The 25345-nt window shown below is 40.9% G+C and overlaps 1 protein-coding gene across 1 annotated transcript in view; it reads right to left on the bottom strand.

Annotated features, from left to right (window-relative positions):
• fbln2 (fibulin 2) overlaps positions 1 to 25345 on the bottom strand; it is a 90578-nt gene that overhangs the window by 50594 nt on the left and 14639 nt on the right. Inside the window, exons 3-7 of the mRNA XM_029503037.1 lie at positions 15773 to 15890; positions 15054 to 15183; positions 13866 to 14052; positions 8950 to 9159; positions 3465 to 3596 (exon numbers count right to left, since the gene is read on the bottom strand). Of these exons, the coding sequence (XP_029358897.1) occupies positions 3465 to 3596; positions 8950 to 9159; positions 13866 to 14052; positions 15054 to 15183; positions 15773 to 15890 (777 nt within the window). The remainder of the gene's footprint in view (positions 1 to 3464; positions 3597 to 8949; positions 9160 to 13865; positions 14053 to 15053; positions 15184 to 15772; positions 15891 to 25345) is intronic.

The raw sequence follows: 25345 nt of genomic DNA, 5'->3' as shown, positions 1-25345 counted from the left end.
CTTCTCTTTGTCTACTGTTGTTACTACTGCTTGTCTTCCCTTCGGTTGGTATCTCTGCCTCTTTTTTAGTTTCTGATTCCATGGAACGTCCTTCCATGGGTTCATGGGTCCAGACTAGTGTCAAGAAGGTCTCCAGGTAAGTTTCCATCTCAGGAAAGTTTTCTATGTCCGATCCAGGTGACTTTTCCATTTCCATTTCAGGTAGATTTTGTGTTTCCTCAGGTCCTTTGAATAACCGACTGCTTCCTCCTCTTCAGCATATCGACATATTGCTCTTTCAGGCTGAGAGGTATCATTTGGTTTTACAGCTGCTGGAGCTAAATTCTGCATTGACAACGTGTGGGTGAGATTTCACAGAGCCTTGACTATGCCCACCTGGGGCAGGTGCAAGACTATATGTTGGCACTTCATATACCTTGATAAACCTCTTCTCTTGAACATCTGGTAAGGTAGCAGTTGCATACCCGCTTTCATAGGCGTCTTCGTCTGATGCCACCTCTTCATCTTGCTGGATGGAAATTTGCTGCCTTGTTTGAGGTCTTTTAGAACTGCTGTTGTTGTTTTGTTCCTGTCTCTCAGTTTTAGGAAGAAATCCACAGGGGAGTCTGTGTTGTGGAGTTGAAGACAAGGACTCTATTCCTGACAGCTATTGCACATTCTCCTGTTTACTCAGTCCCCCTAGTGGTTGGGACGCTGGCATCCCAAACTTTATACAACAAAAGTAGGCAGGGTTTAATGAAAATTTCAGACATTTTGAGGACACTTTCAGCAACATGCACAAAATCTGTTAAGTTTGTAGGTGCTCCCATTTTAGCATAGTTACTGAAAATGTCTCGAACAATGGAAGACGACGGCAAGACAACAAGCGACGTCACGTCAACACGTAAACATATGTGCACGCATCTTTACACCATTTCTTTCACCTCCAAAAAAATCATATAGTGTCATAGAAACAAAAACAAAGAACAAATATGGAATTTATATCCCAATAAAGTTAGCAACAAGCCTTCTCACAAAAAAAAAAAGTCGGACGTTGTTTTCTATTGCTATGGAATACGAACATTCTTCGATCAAACCCTGACTAAAACATTGAATAAATTCACAAGCTTGGCCTCATTTTAAAGCTGAAGATGTGCCCAACAATAATCCGCAGTTCAATTTTATCCATCGTGTCCAGCTAATCGGACATTTTGTCATCTTTTCCCTCTGTGCTAATGCTAATTTAAAGGTCGGTCAGATTGCGCATCTTTTCCGCACAGGTAGGGTCTGTCAAGTCACGCTGGTCACAATTTTTTCATCAAATAGTACAGACCCTAAGGTATCCTCTGATGTATAACAATCTCTGATTGGGCAAATTTTTCACCCCAAATAAGCCCTGCGTAACTGGAGTTGAGGTGCACAAGACATACACGCAGTGACGTACACAGTCAATGCTGTCAGCCTGGATGTCTCTTTTGCGCCGTTTTTAATCGCTTTTTACCCTCGTTTTTGTTATTGTCATTGAGGAGTTTGCCATTTTTTTTGCACCAACATGAACAATAAGGTGTTTACTACGATGGAAGTGCTGCAAATATTGTAAAGTGAGGACAAAAAAGAGGGCGACATCAACGACAACAGCCTACACCCACCCTGGTCCCTTTGTTCCATCTCCAATGTCAACAAGTAAACAATAGACATCTCCACAAAAAGTGTGTTTTTACTGCCCCAGGTTTTAATGTAATAATGAACCTAAATAGTAAAAGACAATACATGAAATTTCATAAATTCATATTTCAAATATTTCATTTTCGTGTTGATTAGGTTTTGGACAGTTTTCTAGTGTTCCTAAAAGCAATCATGTCTGTGATTGGCCCCAAAAGGTTATCAGTTGAAAAAAAATTTAATTTCACTGAAACCTTGCAGTGTGCACAATAGGTTTGGCACACTGGAGATCACCAAGGGACATTGTTTGGTAAAACTTCTATAGTGTATAGTAGATTTTGAAATATCACTGTTTTCACAAAAATTTTCAAACTTGTTTTTTATTTTTCCAAAAAATATTGCATTTTCACAACCCATATTTTTTATGGAATTACTCAATTCAATATTTGTCAATAGATGTAAAGGGACAAATGTTTTTTTCATTGGCCATAGTTGTGGGATTAGTACTTTTGTAGTCATAAAGCTTTAATTGCAGTGAAAAAAAAACAGGAGGAAATTGCCAAAAACTGCCTCTGAATGAACAGGCTAACTAGATCAAATTGCTGCTTGTTTTATATTTTTTGCGACCTTGCAAGAGTTTTCAATGGTGAATTGATAACTCAGGTTCTTTGAATCACACAGAAGCTAGCATGTGAAATTTGAAATTTCTCACACAACATGAGCTGTACCATCTTTGATTAACTTTTTGCACATCTTTCATGCCGCACATCAGTGAAGAGCAAACAAAACAAACAATATGAAGCAGAAGTGTAGTGAAGGCCATGATACTGACTAAAATTCCCTAAAATTAACGGTATGTGAGTAATAAAAGGTACAATTTTCCTGAAAATGTGCTCTATATTAAACACTAGGGATGAGCGAGTACACCACTATCCGTATCCATATCTGTTGAACAATCTACATTTTCTGTATCCGTATTCGTGAGCTGAGCTGGTGAGGAAACTGAGAATAAGAAACACGATGCACAAGCAATGCTTCTGTTGCAAATCAAGTTTTTACCCCATAACTCCATAAAGTGGGGCAGATTTGAAATGTTTGGGTTATAAAAAGCTATTTTAAAATAATGATGTAGTCGTGTGAATGTAGCCTAATATTTTAATCCTATTAGGTTAAATGATAATCTTACTGCGGGACTCGTTCAGGTAGTTGTAAATATCGTAGTCACCTCCGGCCATTCAGCGGGATCATTTCTCCATGAAAATGAAGGCAAACAGAAGGGACAATGAGACAGACCCATAGATGTGAGTTTTTCTTTGTACCGTTTTTCTCAACTAGCGTGTTGAAATAATCATCTGACATGTTGACTTTATGTTTTAAGCTAACCACTGGATAGGGTTAGGGTGTTTTTCAGATTGTGCTGCCAATTGTTTTCCCCCTCCGGAGGGCGTGGCTTTCGGAGCATGACATGTTGCGCTCTGTCCTATCACAGGACGCCCTAAGGAGGATGTTCCTTCAGCCCAAGCACAGATATTGACTCGTCTTACTCGTATGGTACTCATACTCGTCAAAATCCATACCAGATACTTGGTTCAGCCGACTATCCAGCTCAACACCATATCCTTATTCGGAAAGCCTAACATCAACAATGATGCAATGGTAATTTTTGTTCCCTTTTAGCAGTCTGTAAAATTCTGTTACTTACTCATATTAAATATTGTCAAATATGTACATCCACAGAGAGTGCATTATTAAGGCTAGCATGACTGTCCCGATTTCTATGCAGAGCATTATCACCATGTATGGCATTATAATAAAGGTTTTACCTGCACAAGGATTAAAGTGGATGGAGTGGTGGCCAGTGGTGGTCGTGCTCTGAGTAGTGGTGGTGGTACAAGTTTTTGTTGGGACTGCAGCAGGAGTGTCCTCTCTGACTCTGTTGTCCTCATCAGGACTCACTGCAAAAAGAAACAATAATAAAGACAGTCAGGGACGTGTCAATCTGTGAAATGGTGCATCGAAATGTTTTAAATTGCTTGGACAAAAGTCTTTTCATGCATTTAAACAATTCAACCAATCACAGATTAGAGTTCCACCAGTGACAAATACTGTGATTAACACATTCCCAGGTGTGTATAAAAAGAACCTGTGACAAAGTGGGCAAGAACACACCATTTGTCTCCATAGTTATTCATTTCTATAGCGTTCCATATTTAACTATGCTTGTAGTTTTGGTCATATCTTCACCATTTCTCTGTAGCAGGCATACAGTCATTTTTCTGGGTTTGTTTGTGTTTTGCATTATATTTGTTTTCACCTAACATAAGACACATAAGACATTGTTGTTTGTAGTATTTTAAGGTCAAATTTATTTTGCCACCAGATGTCACTGTGGTGAGATGTTTAAAATTTTCCAAAAGATTTCTGACTCTGCCTGCTATCAACATCGATCCAGACCAGACAGCAAATGAACTGTGCATGCGCAAAGCTGCCTCTGATCCAACCCTGGGTATAAATGCAAAGTTTCATCAGACATTTGGTTTCTCTATCTTCTAACATTAAACAATAAAGGACAAAATATTTTTTTCCTATGCAATATGGCTCTCAACAAAGCACTAATTACAGTCATGAAGTTATTTAGAAAAGTGATGGTCTGTTTCAATGGCAAAAAATGAGAAAGAATCAACAGAAGTTCATTTATAGCCCTTTTTACTCACTTTTTCTCTCTCCCACAACGTTACACTCTCTACACACTCTAGACTACAGTGTCCATTAAAATTACATGCTACATGGGCTGCAGTTGGGCCAGCCCTTGTTCAACTTTAGCAGAGCTACATGAGAGCTGGTTACCAGAAACCCCTATATCTTTGTTTGTCGAATTATCTCACGTAGTGGTCCCCATGAGCAAATCAGTGCTCACAAACCAGCATTAAACAGAAGACAACAAAAAAATCATGTTGTATTTGTCAAGGCCCAAAGCTTGCAGAAAGGATGAACAGTGGAAAATATGCAGAAGGTTGATTTTTCTAATGAATCATCCACTGAACTGCATCCCAATCACCACAAATACTGCAGACCTGTTGGAACGCTCATGCACTGTAAAAAAAAAAAGTAAAATGAAATAAAAATTACAGAACATTTCCTGTAAAATTAAACAGATTTTTTCCAATAAAACAACAAAGTGCTTGTAGATTTACAAATATTTTCAGTAATTTTATATTTTACGTTTAACATTAAAGTTAATTAATCATGATTTAAGATTACATTAATATTGTGTTTTGAAAGACAGTTTATTTTATTTGTACATCTGTAACTGAAGAATGACAATTAGTTGGGATAAGCGCTGGTGTCTGTTCAATCAGTTATGCAGGGGAAAGACTTGCCCTAACCATTTTGAGGTAAGTATCCCAGATAACACGTGAATGATATTTTAATTCATACATACACATCATTTCATACATCTAGTGAAGAGCCTTGAATCTAACGTTAGCATCCCTTTCTTATCTTCGCTTTCATCGTCATCACTTTCCACCATCTTATCTTAAAGGCTAATTTTTTCTGTTCAGCAGCTTATAAAAATTTAGAACAGAGTTCTTTACCCTGTTAGTAGTGTTTTAATGTGTAATGACTTACTATCTTAGTTTTTCTGTCAAATGAAATATTTAACAATATTTGTTCAGTTTACTAAAATGTTAAACACCCTACTTTTACAGATGTCTTACAGATCTTTAAATATACCTATGAATGTATTTTGATGTAAAGTGTTGAATTTTCCATTGTCCATTTTTTTTAATACATTTATTCATTTTTATTTTATACATTGTGTCTTTTTTTGGGGGTGGGGGTGGGGGGTTGGGCAACCACAATTATGCAGCAAATCGGTGTAGACTGTATGACTAGACTAAATGACTACTGAATACCCTTAATTTATAGGAATTGTCCTTAAAAACTATATTTTTTTATGTCTTTGTAATGTATTCAGCTTGTTTTTCCACTGTCCAATAATTGTTTTTTAATCTACTAATTCTCTAAAATGACAAATGAATACCATAAATTTGCAGATATTTACTTAGTTTTATGAACCTAGTTCTTTTTTCTACGTTATAATTTTGTTATTGCACATGGGATAACAGTATTTAACAGATAACAGTGGAATTACTGCAGATATACTTGGCTGTTTCCTAAAATAAATAAGGTATACCATGAAATTACAGAGATTAATCTGAAAGATATCTGATTTTAATGTTTTTTGACATTAAATGTATGTCATATTTCTGTATAATGGGAATTTATCAACTATAACTTACTGTATTTTACTGAATTTTGACTGAAAAAATCAGCTCTGTATTTTTACAATTGTATGTAGTTTTAATTAGTTTTAATTAAATGATAAAACTCAATGACTGATGCACAACTTTATTTTGGTATTGTTGGGTTTGAAAAGGGTGCGTTTGGTTATCAGCTGTAATTCCCAATTATCAGAGATAATTATCAGAGATAATTGGGAATTATAGAATCAGAAATGATTAAATTCAATTAATAATGTGAAGCACCACCCAGAGTCTGAGACCAGTAGCCAAACTGTAAACGCCTCATAAACAGTTGTTCAATTAGAAGAGCTGATATCTGAAAAATCCGCCCCAGCAGGTGAACGGGGAGCCTGTGAAATCCAAGCCCTGACTCTCTCAATCAAACAAAGCAAACAATTGTTTCAATCAACAAATACTATACTACCAACTAATGCTACGCAAAACACATAAAGACAGCAGCAGAGTAAAGGCAAAATAGGTAAACTACAGTGTGTGTGTGTATGTGTGTGCCATGTAAACAACCGGCGGAGCTCCTGGAAGGTTCCGGTTGACAATGACTGACAGTGCTACCTGGTGGTCAGAGGCATTCCTGCACACCCACAAATCTGATGGTGGATAACAAAGGGATAAGGTGACGCTATTCTCACGTTATCTGATGATCAGATGTGTGGAGTGAGCTGTGGGCGATTGAATGGATGTGTAGGTGTGCATGTGAGAGAGAGGGTGGAAATCGAAAAGAAGGGAAAGCAATTCTCGGTCCTGCGACTGTGAGAGGAGAGCAGTGGTTGCTTTGTCTACACAGAGCGAGTGTACGGACAGTAGTTTGGAGCCCGCTGTGCAGCCCTTCAGATTGAGAATTTTCCAATGCTGACTTGCCGAGGAAGGGCTAGAGAGCAAACCCCAGAGAGCGAGCGGATGTGGAGAAGTCGGAAAGGAAAAGCCACAGAAAATTCACAAGAGACAACAGACGTTGATGGTCTATTCTTCTCCATGTTCTTCTCCATTCTCTTGATTGTTTTCTTCAACCAAAGCATGATGAACGCTAAAAAAATTAGCACGACCATAGACTCTGTGTTTTTTGTTGTTGTTGTTGTTTTTTGTTTCGTAGTTTTTTTATTTTTATTGATAAAATTTACATTGACTAACAGAGTACGAACAGGTTGAGGGTGTTACATACGAAAATAAAATCATGCCTGTTTTACATGAACCCTAGTGTCCATGTTGCTGCTGGGACTACACAGTTGCTTGCATGCCTGAACTTAAACAAGTGACGTAGCAAGTAGTGTCCCAATTCCTAGGGGAGATTAGCCCTAACGCTAACGCCTAAAGCCCTAACGCTTGTGGCTTCTTTTTTAGGGTTAGGGGTAGGGGGTGAGGGCGAGGGGTAGTAAGTAGGGTGAACATTGGGATTGGACCTTAGTGTCTGCTATGTTGGTGCTATACAAATATTTGATTTGATTTGAATAATCCAAGTTCAGTTTTTGTCAGATTCTTAGACATGCAGATTACACAGGTAACCAGCTGTGAAAAACCTGGAAGGCCCAGCTCAATGCTACTGTTGTTCAATGACCACACAACATTGTCAATAAACTATAAACTGCTAAAACTCACTGAAATCAGACTTGTGTTAACAATGGAAAAGGCTCCAATCATGTCAAATGAGCATGCAGTAGATCAGAGGTGTCCAACTCCGGTCTTGGAGAGCTACTGTCCTGCATGTTTTAGATGTTTCTTGCTCCAACACACCTGATTTAAATGAGAACTCCTGATCAGACCTCAGCAGAGCTTGATGACAAGCTGATCATTTGAATCAGATGTGTTGGAGCAGGAAACATCTAAAGCATGCAGGACAGTAGCTCTCCAGGACCGGAGTTGTTGACCTCTGCAGTAGATACAGGACCTTATCTGCTCAACAACTGGTTGAAACTGCAAAGAGATGGGACAAACCCGTCGGTTGCACTGTGGATAGTTGTTTGCTGTCCCTCCAGTGAATCTGTCCAATGACACTGTTCTTCACAGTCGTCTGCCCTCAGTCCGAACAGAAAAGCAAACTGGTCATCAATATGAAAGAAGTCAATTAGCTCTTGCTACTAAGTGTGCTTTTTTCAATTTGTCTTTTCAATTATTGCATTTTTTATTTGTTTTATGTATTTCTTTTCCCCCAAGATGAAATGCTGGGCAGCACAGCGGCGTAGTGGTTAGTGCTATCGCCCCACAATAAGAAAGTTGCGAGTTCCTGGTTCCTGGCTTGGGTCCTTTCTGTGCAGAGTTTGCATGCTCTTCCTGTGTCTGCATGGGTTTCCACCAGGTACTCTGGTTTACTGGTGACACTAAATTGACCATAGGTGTGAATGTGAGCATGAGTGGTTGTTTGTCTATGTTTGTCTTTGTGTTTTGGCCCTGTGATGGACTGGCAACCTGTCCAGGGTGTATCCCGCCCCTCACCCAATGTGAGCTGGGATTGGCTCCAGCAGCTCTGCGACCCGGAAACGGATAAAGCGGTTGAAGATGAATGAATGAAAAACATGAAATGCTGCAAAAAAAACATTTCGCTCAGTTGGAAAAGTAGGTGAATAGCTTGTTGGCCATTTTGATTGTACACTGGTTGCAACCGCAAGATGACAGACATGAGAGCCCATAGATGAGGCGAACAGGTCTCAGTTAAGCAAAATTCATAACAAAGGAACCCCGAAATGCAATGAGGATGCAGTCTTAGGACGTTAATTCAACAGCCCTTTTTTGGTCCATCAAGAATATATTTAAAATGCGCAGACTGATTTAGCATACTGTATCATCCCAGTATGAAAGCAATAAATGCAGCTCACTGTAATTTTTTTGGACCCATCAGATAAATAATTGACTGGAGAATCAGCATTTACAATGGTGAAAATCCAAATCCTTAACACAGACTAAGAGAAACAAGCTTACCTGGCTCACTCTTAGAATAAAGTCGTTTAAAGCCATAGTTTGTGTGTGAAACAACCTGCAAAAGGCGAGTTACCTGGGGCACAGGAGTGTCTGTCCTGCTGCAGGATGAAGCCCTGGTGGCACTCACAGCGGTACGATCCCCAGATGTTGATGCATTTGTGCTGGCAGAGCTGGCCTGCATACAGCTGACACTGATCCACATCCTCATGCTCCTCCACCACAATGGCAGCTTCATCCGTGGCACTGATTGAGAGCGCCTGCTTGGGGAATTTGCCCTCAAAAACTGGAAGTAATAAGAGAGAGAAGGGAGGAGGAGGGGCAGAGGCATGCTTACTTCATGAAAACAACACCTGTTCCTCTTTTACAATCAGTATTTTTGAACGAGTCTTTTATCCAGAGCGTCGATACAGAATCAACATCTCATAAGGAACCAGCAGTAACAAGTTGGGAGAGTGAAGGAATAGGGGAAAATGTGATGTGTTTTCAGGATCTATTAGATTGTTGTGATATCATTAAGTCACTGGAGTCCTGATGGCTGATTTCAAGTTCTCAAGTTCTAGTAACGTTTTATAGAATTACCTTTATTCCTCCGTTTAGTAGCTTGAGTAAGTTTCTTTTGTTTTCTTAGTCAGGTTTTTCCTTTCTACGGAGCGTTTTTTGTTTTTGGTTTGGTTCCTCTAGTGAAGAGTTTTTACCTCCTTCAGGATTTTGTTCTCTAGCGATTTAGAACCGAGTGACATCCCTTTAAGTTAATGTTTATGTAATGTAAAGTCTGTGTCTTGCAAAGCCTCTGCATCTGAGTCCTGTCTGAGTCTCTGCTTGACACAAGTCTATTTTAGCAGCTATTGGAATGAGTAGAATAAGATAAATGAGGTACTTATAGACAAACATGTTTTGAGTTGCTTTTACAATGCATATCACACCATCCCAATCAGAGCTATTCAACTTGTTAAAGCTGGCAGCTGTTGATAGATGATGATGCAGAAATTTTAGTTCAAGTTGCCAAACTATAAATGCAGATGGGCACAGGTGTGTTGATTCCTGCAGAGCTGGATGGTACTTCAGCTGGGTAGGGCTTGGGCCATGGCTAAGTGCAGTGGCTGCTTTGTTGTGATGTCACAACAAAGTCAAAACCTTGAAACCAGTCCTGATGGCTTCAAGAGACACATGTTGCCTCTTCTACTGTATGTTTCCCAGTCTCAAAGAGCTTTTGATGGCGCACATTTTATTAGACTAATGTGTTGCTTTATGTCACATAGGGTGTTTAACCACCCTTTTCTATGTGGACAAAACATACATCTATTCACACAGGTCTGACTCCCACTGAATGCACAGATGTGTTCATTCATGTTTTAGTCAATTAACATGTTGTACTCTAAGAAGACAGACAGCTTTATATTGAAGCTGATTAAATTTTTTGCACATAGAACATACTTAACTCCTCTAAAACATGTTTAAATGAATTTAACAAATCTCCTTATTTCTCAATCTGTCCATCAAATGTAATAGGCACCTTCCTGTACATGATGTGGGAGTGTCCCACAGTCTACTCTTTCTGGAACCAGGACACAAAATATTTTTCTACAGCACTTCAGATTAATATTCCTCTCTGTCCAAAATATATGCTCTTTCATGATAAGGATATGTTAATTTTAAATGCTGCCCAAAGACGTTTTTGACTGGCTGGAAGTAAAACAGAAAAAAAAAAAAAAAGTTTAGATGGAAACCTCCACACTCTTTGATTGATTCAGTGGGAACAGTTTTTTGTGGATATTGTATCATTGGAACTCTGCACTGCTAAACTAAATGGTGCTAAATGTCAGACAATAGCGTGTTTGAATGATATCTTAGAATATGTTGAGACCTTCGAACTTACAATTTTTATAGGTTATTATGGGAGGTAGGGGATGAGAGGGAGTCACTGGATGAGTTTGGCTGATATGAATATGTGTGTGTGTGTGTGTGTGTGTGTGTGTCTGTCTACTCTGAAATTCAATAGGTTTTTTTGTTTTTGAGAATTGTTGAATCATAAATGTTTAAAATTGGACGTCAAAAAAATCTCCTGCTAAGGGACTATTAACTATGTATAAAATTCCAATACTTTGTTTAGAAATCTACTGTGAATAATGTCAAGGATTGTCATAGTTGATTTAATTTCAGATATTCAAGATTGGCAAAACTAATCCTCGTGTAAAAATGCTGGATTACTCCTTTAATCTGTGTGGTTCTGTCTAGTATTATTCAGTTTGGCACTTTCAGAATGCCTCTCATTCTATATCAGGCCAAAAAACTGTTCATGAACACGTCAGTGTGTTACAAACACAACTTTACAGTATGCCAACCACACACTGTATATACACAGTGCAATGAAATTCAGTTTACATTCATTAACTAATATTTAAATTCAGAGCAGTATTTAAATGTTTTCTCTTTTAATTAAAAGGCAGTGATTCAGAGGACTGAAAAACTATCCCCCATGGAAATAATTACAGTGCATCTCAGTCCCAAAATAAAGGCATCCTTCATGCATGTAGTGTGCATGCAGAAGAGAAAGAAATACTCTGTTGCAGCACTTAAAATTCTCATAGCTTTCAGCATGTTAGCTGATTCCTTTTTCAAAATAACATCATTCAAATTTTCCTTTTAATTCTGAAGGAAATGAGAAATGCTGATGGTTGAAAATCACAGTGGTTGTTAAAGGGTGGGATAAGGTGGAAATCCTCTGATGTGAAATAACAGACGGTGGGGACTGACCTTACTTCACTATCGCAGTTATCATGGCCCAACCACTAAAATTGGTCTTAGTGTATGAACTAAAAAAAATTTCACTTTCCTGATGGAATTTAATTTCACAGAAGAGTACAAACAAACAAAAACATATCCAAGCATACATTAATCTTCATTAATCATTAATTTTAAAGTCTCATTTCATCCACACCACTGATGTCACTGATGTAAAAAAGGCAAAGCCCTTCTCATTAAGCTTACAGCTGCAATCAAGATATACGGGTCATATTCAAAAGCCACTACAGTGAACAGAGAAGGTATTCTAACAAAAATCTGCAAATTAAAGGCATACAAATGAGTGTTGGAGTCCATTTGATTGAGGCCTGTTTATCCCCAACCTCAGCTGCAAATATCACTGGTGTTATGCACTTGATGGATCAGGGAATGAGGAAAACTTTGCTGGCAAGTAGACAGACAACAGTCTGAGCTGACATCTGTTTCTGTTTCATCACAGCTTGAATACATCTTTCCCCTTTACTCTGAATGGTAACTTGACTCCTGACCAATCAACTATGAGCATCTGTCTCAACATCAGAACTAAACTAAACTCGACATCAGTTTGTTGAAACCAGTAACCAAACATATATTTATAAGACAGAGTTGATGAGGAGGCAGAACTTAAGTTATCGTCTTTGGCGGTCTTACATCTCCTCTTTCAGGTTTCTCTTTGAAGCTCTTGTGACAACAGGTTATTCAGCCAATCAGAAAAGAGGCTCTGAACCCAGGTGGATGGGGCATGGTTGAATGGTGAAGGCAGTGACCGTTTTGCTGTGACATCACAAAGTTAAAGGAGTTCTGACGGCTGGTTTAAATATCAGTTTTTGAATACAGATGGCAATGACTTTTCTGTAGACCTTTGATTCTTTCACTGACCTTTTATTAGAGCTGAAGATTAGTTTAATAACAAATGTCTTTCTTGGTGCTTGCAAAATCAGGCTTCTTTGCTCATTACTAGAAAAAGATATCCAGATTTTCATTTGAGTAGTTGGAGGGTGACTTGTACTGTGGGCAATGTAGTTGGTCATATTTTACAGTGAAGCTGTGCTGCATTAAACTACAATTATTATGATGATGATTTTTCAACTGCCCATTGTGAAACCAAGCTTGTTTTAGCAGCACAATTCAACACGGGCAGAGAAAAAGGCTCTCATGTACTTCACTAAGTACAAGAGTAGTATTGTTTGGAGAAATCTTTGGAGAAAGCAATGCTTGTTGCACACCACTTCTATCACCGTGTCATTTTGCAATCACCAAGAACATCTGAGAAAGTTTACCACACTCAAAAAATCTATTATCCCTGAAATGTATAAAGGAAATGGAGCAGCCTCACACCTACACAACAATATAAAATGTTTTCTTACCTTTTAAGGGTTTTTGTCTTCTATTTGTGATGTGTGATGGACTGTATATTTGACATCACTTAAAAACATGTCAGTAAGCTTTTGGCCAGTCCTTGTCCTGACATGTTTAAGCATTGATCCCATCACAAGATCAAGCTCAAGTTCTCTATCAACTGCCTGGCTTTGCCTGGACTAAAGTTGCACTCCTCAGTGTACATGAATCCCTGTTCCTTGTACAGGAAATTATTGTGAAGTAAATGTGATTGAAAATTCTGACATTTAACTGTTTTGCTAGTTAACCCCGGTTATTGTAAGCTTTATCATATGTTAATTTAAACATAAATTGCTTGCGTAGTCCCGCAATAGCACTGTAAGACACAGAGAAGACACGAACTAAGTGTTCCATAAACAAAGAGATGACTACGGTCCTGTGAGACCTCAAGGTGAGGCCCCAAGATAGTGATGTCTCAGTAAGACAGATTGTTTAAACAAGTCTGACAAATTCATATTATATGATATTCATGGGCAGATCATTTTGCCATAGAACTGAAGGTGAAACACCTCTAACCCACCTGTCTTAACAGTTAACATGTTTGTGAAGATGTGATAAAATATCAAATCAGCAATAACTCATGAATGGACCTTGAGTTTTGTAAACCAAGTGTTTGCAATGGCTTATTGGTATTGCGGCTTTGTCTTTACTTAACTCCTGCCTTTTCCTTAAAGCAAATGTGGCTTCAAGGAAGCTTTGTTTATGTGACTATTTATAAACATACAGTATATCCTAAAGCTGCTGAATGTGCTTTCCAAGTTGAAAGCCAAGACGTGATAAACTTGGTTGCACACAGTGAATAGTAGATACCTTTTCTGGGCACAGCAGTTGGGCTGGGTTTCTGCATTCTCTTCAACTGCATCTGGCTCAGACCCTCCTTTTCCTTACAGCAGGTGAGGAAAGCGTAAGCACATGGGTCACCCAGGTACTGGTGGGCATGACAGCCCCATCCTTCAGTGTGCAGTCGTAAACCAAGTGCACAGCAGCTGCAGCACACCTGGTCATCCAGAGACAGCAGCAGAGCCTGTTAGGAGTATTTCACTGGGGTGCTTCATATTTCCCTTAACAGCTCTCTTCATGCCCCTCCAGTTTAAGGCCTGTTTACTAAACAGCAGTGAGGGCATGACAGAAGTACAGGCAGGCAGGATAGTTCATCCCTGTGAGCACATTGCAAAAAATTTCAGCTGTTGCCCCCAGCTGAACCACATGTCATTCAAAGAAAAGCAGACTTTATTCACTTTCCTATAACAATGACCTGGCACAATGATTTGGCTCGACTGCAATAACACATGAACATTTGGCTGGAGGGCTAAACCACTAGGTTTCCTCTCAGAGAAGCCTAGATTGCTATTTGGACTGACTCATAGCAAAGGTATGAGTCCACTTTCCATGTGGAAGTGTTCATAGACATGAAGGGAGATGAGGGGAAATGGGAGAAATTGGCACTCTGTTTCCGATAGAGTTCAACGTGTTTTCCAATAATCACAAATGAGCTGTCTGGTCTATATGAAAGCCCCTCTGCTGGCATATGCATCTGAAACTGAATCTGACTTTGTCAAAACAATGATTCATTCCAGGATACGTTTCAAGTTGAAAAAGTAAAAAAGTAAAGCAAAGTAAAACTGTCTGCATGTTTTTGTGACAAAGGATCCATTGTACTCAACATTGCTGAGGTGTGGAAATGTTCGTTGTCACAGCTTGAGTTAGGTCGAGTGTGACTCACTGTTTCAAATGGTTCATCTTCTATTCCAGAATTAAATGTACCCACCTTTAATCAATTCAGTGTTTGTTTTATAGAGAATTTGCTGGGTAGAAAATGTTTGTTTTATCTATCCATAATGTCATGCTATTCAGTCTTGACTCCACCATCTTTTTTTCATTTCTTCCCTACCACTCTCACTTCATGTGCTGTTTAACAAAGCAAAATTTTGGCAGATGCTTTAACCTTTGAGAAACAACAGCACTGAATGGCTCTCTATTGGTAAAAAGATCATGTACCTGGTAGGGGTCACTTGGGCAGTGATCCTCCTGATCCACTTCACAGGTGTCCCCTCCTCTGGCTGAAGTCATACCATATTTACACTGGCCCTCCATCAGTGAGCTGAGGCAGCAGTGTTTCTGTACAGCACTGACACAAAGACATAATCACACACACATTCTAGCTAAACTTGATTCATCAATGAACTCATTCATTACCTAACTCCCTTCCTTCAGCCTGATATCACTGCCAGCATGGTGTGTGCGTGGCAACTGTTCAGTCTCTTTCTTTTCAGAGAGCAAATGAACAGGTTAGAGTCAACGCATGTTATTTTCGTTTATAGTGTTGGCACCATGCCTTTCTGAACAAAAACATTTTACATGGATGTAAAAATTCTTTGACATTTTAATGTGAATAATTAAACCAAACACAGTTTTACATACAACTGCAATTTTTTTTTAATAAATACTTGGCTGGCAAGAAACTGGTTTTATGTCTGTAGCCAATGTCCTTCATGATGACCGTACAGTGAGGTAACCTTCCTGGTTTCTGCATCATATTGGATGTGGCTCATTAATCTTCCTGTGTAAAATCAGTGGGATGGCCCTTTCAGTAGTCTCACAGTTATTTCAATAAAATACACCACTCATACAACAAGTGACCTTTTTTTCAAGAGCAACTTCCAAAGACGTTTAAATAATTAAAACTGCATTCTGGCACCAAAGGCCACATCACTCACCTGCATATGGAGCGCTTTTTATTGTCCAGAGTAGGCATGTTGTTACAGTGGAGGTTTTCAGTGGCCCATGAATGCCCTGCAGCACAGCAGCTCTGCACCATATCTTCAGAGGAGACACCTGGAACCACAGCCCAGTCCAGGGGCAAACAGGTACAAATACATCAGTACATACTTGAGTGATGGAATAAAAACAGTTCTGCAATAAATCCCACATGCCTGCACAGCCACACTATATGGAACAGTGAGAAAGCCTGGCAGTGCACTGCAGTAAGCAGACAGCCACATATGGTAGACTGCACCAGGCCTCACAGGCGTCTTTGAGATCTGCAGCTGACTCAAGAGGTGCAGGCCAAAATACAGCAGCAAATTTTATGACTGGGAACCTTTCACTCGGCTTTATGGAAAACTACAGTTAATCCTATTTATAGTGCAAGACCTCTGATAAGATATTTTAACAAAATATCCCTAATAACCACAATAACCCTCATTTTTGCCAACACCTATATATAAGAGCATAAGCAAAGGTTAGTGTGTTAACATACTCATACTCATCATACTCATGACGATATTAACACACCAATGTAGGTAGGATTGGTAACATTCTCTGATAGATAGAGAGTACAATATTTTTGTTGTGTTGTGATTGTTAAACCAAAGTATACACATAGAAACTTGACTGACAGTAGATGAAAAGGATTGTTGACTTGGATTTTATCCACTTAAGTCAAGTTTCTAAGCAATAGTTGTCAAGATGTAAAATGGGGCTTTACCAAATGTCAGTGAACCAACGTTGTCCATCCAAATCCCCTGAGTTTGTGCTGAATTCAATTGTAATCCATGCAATAGTTGATGAAATATCTCGTATCCCAAACAACTTGCTCACATGGCTGAACAAACACATGGAGAAGGATGTGTATATGTGGCACAATGATGAATGAATTTTGGGTCAGAGTATTGTTTTATGTTTCCTATGTCTTATGTGTGTTTATGGGGAGGCGTTAATTAAAATTCCATTGTTAAAATCAGTAAGCAGTGTCAGTCAGTAGCCAGTAGGGGTCAGTATCGCTAGGTGAGCAGAGAATGGGAAGGGGACCGTCAGGAAAGTGTGGCATTACAATGAGATGCTTATAATATTGAAGCAGATAATGTTGTGGAACCACTGATTGAACAATTCTGCATTTTACAGGTAATTTTCATTAAATGTGTAGCACTGACTCAGTTATAATATGCAAAACCATGTAAAGTCAAGCTTCACACCATTGCCCAGGAGCAATTTGGGATCAATCATTGACTGAGCTTCAAACTGTAAGTCAGACCATCCAACCACCATCCAGCATTAGATACATTAAACCATGAAGCTCATTTAATCACCACTGCTTCATGAATGCACAATTAATAATAATGCACAATTATTTTTCTAAACCTCTCATTTGTGCCGATGCTTGAGAGAGAAAAAAAAAAAATGTGTTGCTTTCAATTAGGTGCTTAAAAGTACTTTGCCAACGTCAAAAGCTGCCATCATGGAAATCACTCACATTCATTGCTACTGTCCAGGCGTCACAGAGCCTGAAATGGCCGCCCACTGCCAAGTGAGTAGCAGTAAGTCTGGCTGCTTTGCATGGAGCTAAGCTGCTGAAGAAACACACTGTGAGGTGAGCTACTGCTGCTGTTGCTTGGCACTGTAAAGCTTGTAACTTTCCCCACTGCCTCTACGTCAGACTCCAAGCAGTTCCACACTGCTGCTTTTATCTAGTATAATGGCAATTTCAGTTCCTTACATTTGATCTACTTGGAATACCCCACTTCCCTTTTCTTCACCAGGATGTCAGATCCTTTTGGGTTTTTAATTTGACCACACCCCAGATAGTCAGCACCGAAACCTACAGCAGACCAAAGGGTGTGAAAAAACACCTTTGGATTGAGGGGCATTCCTCAAGTATAAATGTTTAGCCCTCCCCATGCATGGGCTCTTTCTTCATTTTTACCGCTCGTGTAATGATCGACCTTCTCTTTGCAAAGAAAATAAAAACTTGTTGGCCAGCAGAGGTCTCTATTTCATTCTTCACCAGCAGCAGAGAATTTCCACAATACCACTTCTTAGAATGAACACTCAAGGACACACACCAACACACGTCATTTCACTCTGTGCCCTTTGAATAGAAGTCACTGACAAAGAACTTTTGTTTTCTGATGTGAAGTTTCAGAACTTTGAAGGCATAAACCTAATGTATTAATATTGGATGCATTAGAGCATCCAATATTACATCCCTCAGGACGTTAGGCCAAAGCTGTGCTTTGTCAGGTGACTGTGAGCTTGACCTTTGACTAACAAAATAATTCTGATTTGCTATTTGCTGATTTGCTATGGCTGTTGCAAACACAGACACATTGAAAAAAATCAACAAAATCAAATTGCTCCATCTTTTAGTTTGGCTTTAAAACTCTTTACCTCAATTAGCTGCTTCCAGTTTCAGCCAAGGAGCACGGCGGCACAGTTGCCTCATGGCAAGAAGATGGTGGGTTTGATTCCCAGACCTGGGAACTTTGTATGTGGATTTTGGACTGTTGGAGGAAACCCATGCAAGCAAGGGTTTCCTTGCTTGCATTCCTTGTGTTAGCTGCTCTTCATTGGCTGCCAGTAAAATGCAGAGTAGAATTCAAAATCCTTCTTTTAACATACAAAGCTCTTAATGGCCAAGCTCCATCATATCTCAGAGAGCTCATAGTTCCTTACTGTCCTAGCAGGCCACTCCGCTCTCTAGATGGAGGTTTACTTGTGGTTCCTAGAGTCTCCAAGAGTAAATCTGGAGGCAGATCTTTCAGTTATCAGGCTCCTCTTCTATGGAACCAACTTCCAGTATCGGTCCGGGGGGCGGACTCTTTAATAATTTTCAAGATCAGGTTGAAACTTTTTTGTATGACAGAGCTTATAGTCTCCCTCACCCCTGCATGTGCTGATAAGAACCATGCTTCTGAAAAATCCCTGCTTCTCCCAGTTCTAAGCATTTATACTGCATTTACTAACCATGTTCTTCCAAAGTCTCCCCCCCCCCCCCCCCCGCCCCCATGCCTCTCTCTCTCTCTCCCACTCTCAACCCAACTGGTCAAGGCAGATGACCGCCCCCCCTGAGCCTGGTTCTGCCCGAGGTTTCTGCCTCTTAAAGGAAGTGCTTGCTCATCAGGGGATCTGTTGGGTCTCTTTAAATAAATTTATAAAGAGTTTGGTCTAGACCTGCTCTATATGTAAAGTGTCTTGATGTAACTTTGTTATGATTTGGCGCTATACAAATAAATCTGATTGATAGATAGATTGATAGATAGATTGATTGAACTATGTCAGGTTTTGGGTTAAAGCTGGGGTTAGTGTTCTGTCCATGTCACTGTCTGTTTTATTTTGTAGTCCTGGTCCCTTCGTGTTCCCGGTTATGTTACTTCCTGGTTGTGTCCCATGTTGATTGTCTTCCCTCCCCTGATGTGGATCACCTGTGTCTTGTTTACCACTGTGTATTTAAGTCCTGTTTTCAGTCTTGTCCTTGTTGGATCATTGTCGCTGTCATTGCCATTGTCGTTGTCATTGTCCGGTCTCCGTGTTGTGGCCTTGTCCATGCCCTGCCTAGTTGTCTTGCCCATGCCCTGTAGATTTTTTTGCTCCTCGAGTAAAGTCCTTTTTTCCACCTACCTGGTTTCCGGCTCCTGCATCTGGGTCCTACCCGCAACACGCTCACCGCGTTCTGCCCCCCCAGTCCTGACAGAATGATCCAACCGCCAATGGACCCAGCGGAGTCGGTGCTTGCTCTGGGGACCGTGCGGCCGTCCGTTCAGCCTGCGGTTCCCCAGCTCCCGGAACTTGACTTTTTGGATCCCAAGCTCGCCCGCCAGGTGGCTATGCATGAGGCGTGTATGGCAGCAGTGGATCGGCTGTCATCCGCGCTGCAGTTACTGGAGGAACAACGGCGGCGGACCTCCAGGCTGCCGCCGCAGCCACCTCTTGCTCCCGTTCTGGCTGGGCTGCCGCCGCTGCCATCATGTCTTCCGGTCTCGGCTGGGCTGCCGCCGCAGCAGTCCTGGTTCCCTGTTCCGGCTGGGCTGCCGCCGCAGCAGTCCTGGTTCCCTGTTCCGGCTGGGCTGCCGCCGCAGCAGTCCTCTTTTCCTGTTCCGGCTGGGCTGCCGCCGCAGCCACTTTGTGCTCCTTTTCCGGCTGGGCTGCCGCCCCAGCCATCTTGCGCTCCAGTTCCGGCTGGGCTGCCTCCGCAGCCACCTCCCGTTCCGCCACGGCCACCTTGCGCTCCAGTTCCGGCTGAGCTGCCGCCGCCGCGGCCACCTTGCGCTCCAGTTCCGGCTGAGCTGCCGCCGCCGCAGCCACCTTGCGCTCCAGTTCCGGCTGAGCTGCCGCCGCCGCAGCCACCTTGCGCTCCAGTTCCGGCTGAGCTGCCGCCGCCGCAGCCACCTTGCGCTCCAGTTCCGGCTGAGCTGCCGCCGCCGCAGCCACCTTGCGCTCCTGTCCCGGCTGGGCTGCCACCGCCGCCTTTTGTTCCTGTCCCGGCTGGGCCGCCGCCGCCGCGTGTTCCTGAGCCCTGGCCTCCTCCTCCCCCCATCATCCGATGGCCCTCCATCCCATGTTTGATGTTTTGGGACGTCTGGTAGCCGTCCTTTAAGGGGGGGGGGGTGTACTGTCAGGTTTTGGGTTAAAGCTGGGGTTAGTGTTCTGTCCATGTCACTGTCTGTTTTATTTTGTAGTCCTGGTCCCTTCGTGTTCCCGGTTATGTTACTTCCTGGTTGTGTCCCATGTTGATTGTCTTCCCTCCCCTGATGTGGATCACCTGTGTCTTGTTTACCACTGTGTATTTAAGTCCTGTTTTCAGTCTTGTCCTTGTTGGATCATTGTCGCTGTCGCTGTCATTGTCGCTGTCATTGCCGCTGCCGCTGTCATTGCCGCTGCCGCTGTCATTGCCGCTGCCGCTGTCCGGTCTCCGTGTTGTGGCCTTGTCCATGCCTTGTCCATGCCCTGCCTAGTTGTCTTGCCCATGCCCTGTAGATTTTTTTGCTCCTCGAGTAAAGTCCTTTTTTCCACCTACCTGGTTTCCGGCTCCTGCATCTGGGTCCTACCCGCAACACGCTCACCGCGTTCTGCCCCCCCAGTCCTGACAAACTAGTGACTAATTTTCAGTAACTTGCTCAACACTGGGTACAATCACAGCTTTTCTCACTCTCATACATTGTAACATTCATTTATCAATATGCCATGAAATATTACATAGGACAGGATTGCTTCCAACTTTAAATGGTCAAAGCAAAGTGCTGACAGAACGGAAAACAAAATGCCTTCCCAATGCCTGTGAGGGTATTTTCTTGGCCAAATCAAACTGTTTTTCTTTGGATGGTTTCCATCATTGAAAAGACAGATTATATTCTGATAAACCAACCTCTCTGCTCAAATAAGTGTAATTGAAACTAATGATCACCATCAAAAACAAATGTCACTTCAATTTATTTCATGTGTACTACATTGATTCTTCTTTTCCTATTCCGTGGATCAGGGTTCTGTCAAAGCTTTGCGTCAAAAACCGGTCAAGATTCAGCTATGGTTTCCACTGGGCTGAGACCTGTGCTTTGACAGAGTTACTCAGAAAAACGTATGAAAACTTTTAAGTGTATGGCAACATGAAATGTATGCCTGTACATTTGGAAATAGATGTGTGCTATGAGTGTTTCCACAAGGATACACGGGTTAATTAAAAGTCATAAACATAAGAAAGATTTTACATTAGTTAAGCTATTAATTAGTTTGATTATCCAGCTTCTGCTTGAAAAACAACCATAACCACTATGCCGCCATGCTGTTCATGTTTTTGAAGCAGGGCGGGGTACAACCTGGACAGGTCACAAGTCCATCACTGGGCCAACACAAAGAGACAGACAGAGGTCAACAACCATCAGTTCAATTCAGAGTAACCAATTGACCTAAACATGTATGTCTTTGGATGGTTAAAGGAAACCAGAGCAACTGTTGGAAACACACACAAGCAAGGGGAGAACATGCAAACTGCCAGAAAGGGCCCAGGAACCGAACCCACAACAGTCTTGTGAGGCAACAGTGCTTACCGCTATGCCGCCATTCTGCCCCGCCACCTACTCTTTGTTGCTTGTTTCTAACACACAGAATCTCTGAACTTTGTGTTTCTCTCAGCAGTTATATCTACCTCCTTTCCAAACATTGCTGTTCCATTGCTATGTTCAGACTGCCTTTTTGCAGACAGTTCTTTTCATGTCTGGCAATCTCTCAAAACCTGACACCTGTCAACAGCAGTTCACCCCCGCCTTAAGCACTGCTCCAGCTGACCTGGGAGAAATAGCTACTGCTGTTTCAAAATGAGAAACACAGTGCAGCACAAATGTCAAGGGTCCAAATCTGGCCCAAAAAATATTCTTTTTGTTTTTGAAAATCACATGAAGCATGTACAGTTCCTTTAACTTAGCTACAAATGTGTTGAATGACTGCCATGTCTGTAGGATAATACAGTTTTTCAAAATTATAGCACTGACCAACTGTAAACTCGCATTTAAAGTGAAGAATGAGTCCTGTCCATAATCTGTTATCCTCTCTCTATCATATGCTTAATGCCGCCAGCATCAGGTAAGATCATTCTGGAAGGAATCCACCACCACCAGGACCTGCAGCCTTAACTGGATTTGTGGACCAGACACAGGTGTAGAAAAGCTGCACTCAGGGCTACACTTGACATCTGAAATCTGGCCTATAGCAACACAGCTGAGGACAGCCAAAATGCAAATGTGATATAAATAATTTTTTTATGTTTTACCTACAGAAGAGTTTGGGGGAAATCTGAACAGTGATACCATAGATGCCCTGTTTTTTTAAGACATATGTGGCTCCTGACTGATTCCTTCAACTGATTAGCCTTGTCTTTGAAGGCCTCATTTGAGAAGATCCTGTGGAGATAGCCAAGAAGTGGCATTTGCTCCCCGAGGTCATAAAAATGACCACAGGACAGGAAGGCTCATCTGACCCCACCAGGGAAACAATGGACAAAGGACTACCAAAACCCTTGGGCCTCCCCAGATGTTACATGTATAAAATTGACTTGCGTCACAGAGTAATTGTCAGACTTCTCTAACTCACCTGGGAGGAAGAACTCTCTCTTCACTCAGCTGACAAATTAAATACAAATCTGACTTGTTGCAAGCTTGTAACTGTTTAATGTAGTAATCTGTGTTGTGCTTTGTTTAATGTTTGTTCGTATTAAATCTTTCAAGCTTGGCCACATTGAGTATGTTCATTCCATCACCTGGGAAATTTTAATGAGGTCAGAAGTTTATTAGCTCATCCAATACATCCAATACGCCTTACCCTGCCAATAACTTGCAGCCCAAAAATGGGCAAAGAGGTGGCATTTCTTACCATTAGATTCAAATGAGAAATTACTTTTTGCTTTTACAATATGTGACTTCAGTTTGTAAAAAGCACAAGCTGTCAGGTCTGACTCTTCTGGCCACAGATGTCCTTGTACCCAGGATCAGATACATAATGAACATGCTAGCCCCACTTCCTGGAGAAGACTATGTAGACAGAGTATATGTTGAAACTGTGTAGCAAACACTATTCATAAACGTAAATCAACATAAAATAAGTGTAAAATAAATAAGAAATAAGTGTGCTTTTATGCTGGATGTTTCCTTTAGCATAGTTTAGTATATATCTTTGTCATTCCGTTGTGTTTCAACGTTATTTCAGTATTTACTGTTAGTTTCAGATGTACCCTGAGGAAGATGTCTCTGCTCCTGTTCAGTTCAACAGTGGTTTATCATTATGGTTCTAAAGTTTAATGATGAGTTTAATTTTTAAGTAAATAAATTAATTAGTGGTTATTATTATTTTTTTTTTTTAGCCACATCTGATAACGTTTGACACAATTTTGTTTACAAACTGATGGATTGATTATGTAAAAGTGTAAAAGATTTATAATAGGGTATCACACATTTGCACACCTTTATAACGCCAAAGGGAAAAAAAAAAAACTATGCATTTTTCTGGTTTTGTGCATATACATAGATTTAGTCATGAATCGAGTTTTGTACATCTGGCCTCAGGTCTTTAAATTGTTTCACATGCTCTCCTCACAAAACTATGTTATTACAGAAGGGCCTAATGGCTTGGTGGCGTGCAAAAATAATTATCTCCACTCCTCCTCAAGAAGAAATAAACATCTTTTTGTGTTTGACATCACATGACATCAAGTGTTTAGTGACTGTCTGGTGCTTGAGCCCTTGAAAGTGTGAATGGGGCCAAAAAGCAGGCAGGACACGCTGACCCAGCTACCTCTCCAAATTGAGAGATAAGCAGAACAACCCCAGTGACATTGGGGCCCATGCTCCCTCATCATCCGCTTTTATTTGCAGGATTTGCTTCCTGCCAAAAATCGCTGTGAGCAAAATGGATCTGAAAACAGCTGAAGACAAAGCTGGAGATGTAGTGCTGAGAGGGCTTCCACAGATCTTTCACAGATCCACATAAGATATGTAAAAAAAAGCCATCAAGTGGAGTTATATGCCAGTAAAGCAGAAGAATCAGTATCATCCATTATTAGCCAGTAGCTTTAAATGCAAGCATCTTAAAAAACGCTCTCCATTGTTGGGAATAATAATATCAGTATCATGCTAAACGTCTTTCTAATAAAAGACAGCTTAATGAGACCTAATGTTTTGTTTACTTGTAGGGCAGCATGGCGATGTAGTGGTCGCCCTACAATTAGAAGGTCATGGGTTCCCAACCTGGGTCCTTTCTGTGCGGAGATTGTATGTTCTCCCTGTGTCTGCGTGGGTTTCCTCCAGGTATTCCGGTTTCCTTCCACTCTCCAAAGACATGGATGTCCAAGTTAAGTGGTGACTCTAAATTGGCTGGTGAACGTTGGCTGGGATTAGCTCCAGCACCCCGCGACCCGGAAATGGAAAAGTGGTAGAAGACGGCTGGATGGATGTTTACTTGCAGTGAAACTGAAGGGAGGTCAGTTGACAGTGAAGTACAATGACGCCCGAATGAAGAAAAGAGCTTTGCTTGAGATTAAAAATGAGTAAAAGAGCTAAAGTGAGAAACCAAATGCTAGGATGAAAACATTTTAAAGTGACTATTTACCATTGCAGCATGCACACAGCCAATACATTTCCTTTATTGTATTTTTTTGTCCATGAAAGGGGGGTGGTTTGTTTGCATATTCTAAAATAAAGTTCATCATTGCCCTTCAAATTTTATAGTCATCCATCAATAAAAACTATATGAATCAAATAAGATGTTTGACACAGAGACAAACAAGATCCTGAACCTGGATCCTGTGTTAGCAGAGACAGCAGAAAAGGATGGGTATGGGTGGATGGGAGGGAAGTCCCATAGTAGGGCAAGTCTGAGTTACAGAATCTGCATATCATTACCAAGTATAGCCGAAAAACACACTGCTCTATATTGCCATAGAGGTCCATTGACTTTGGGCAGGGCCCAGAGTCACAATTGTTATCCTGCAGGTTTCTTTTTCTTATTATTATTCCTCTTCTGTCAAAATT

Source organism: Echeneis naucrates, chromosome 5 (genome assembly GCF_900963305.1).
Source record: "Echeneis naucrates chromosome 5, fEcheNa1.1, whole genome shotgun sequence".
NCBI lineage: Eukaryota > Metazoa > Chordata > Actinopteri > Carangiformes > Echeneidae > Echeneis > Echeneis naucrates.
The sequence above is the reverse complement of the archived record's forward strand: the minus strand, read 5'-3'. Positions and strand labels throughout refer to the sequence as shown.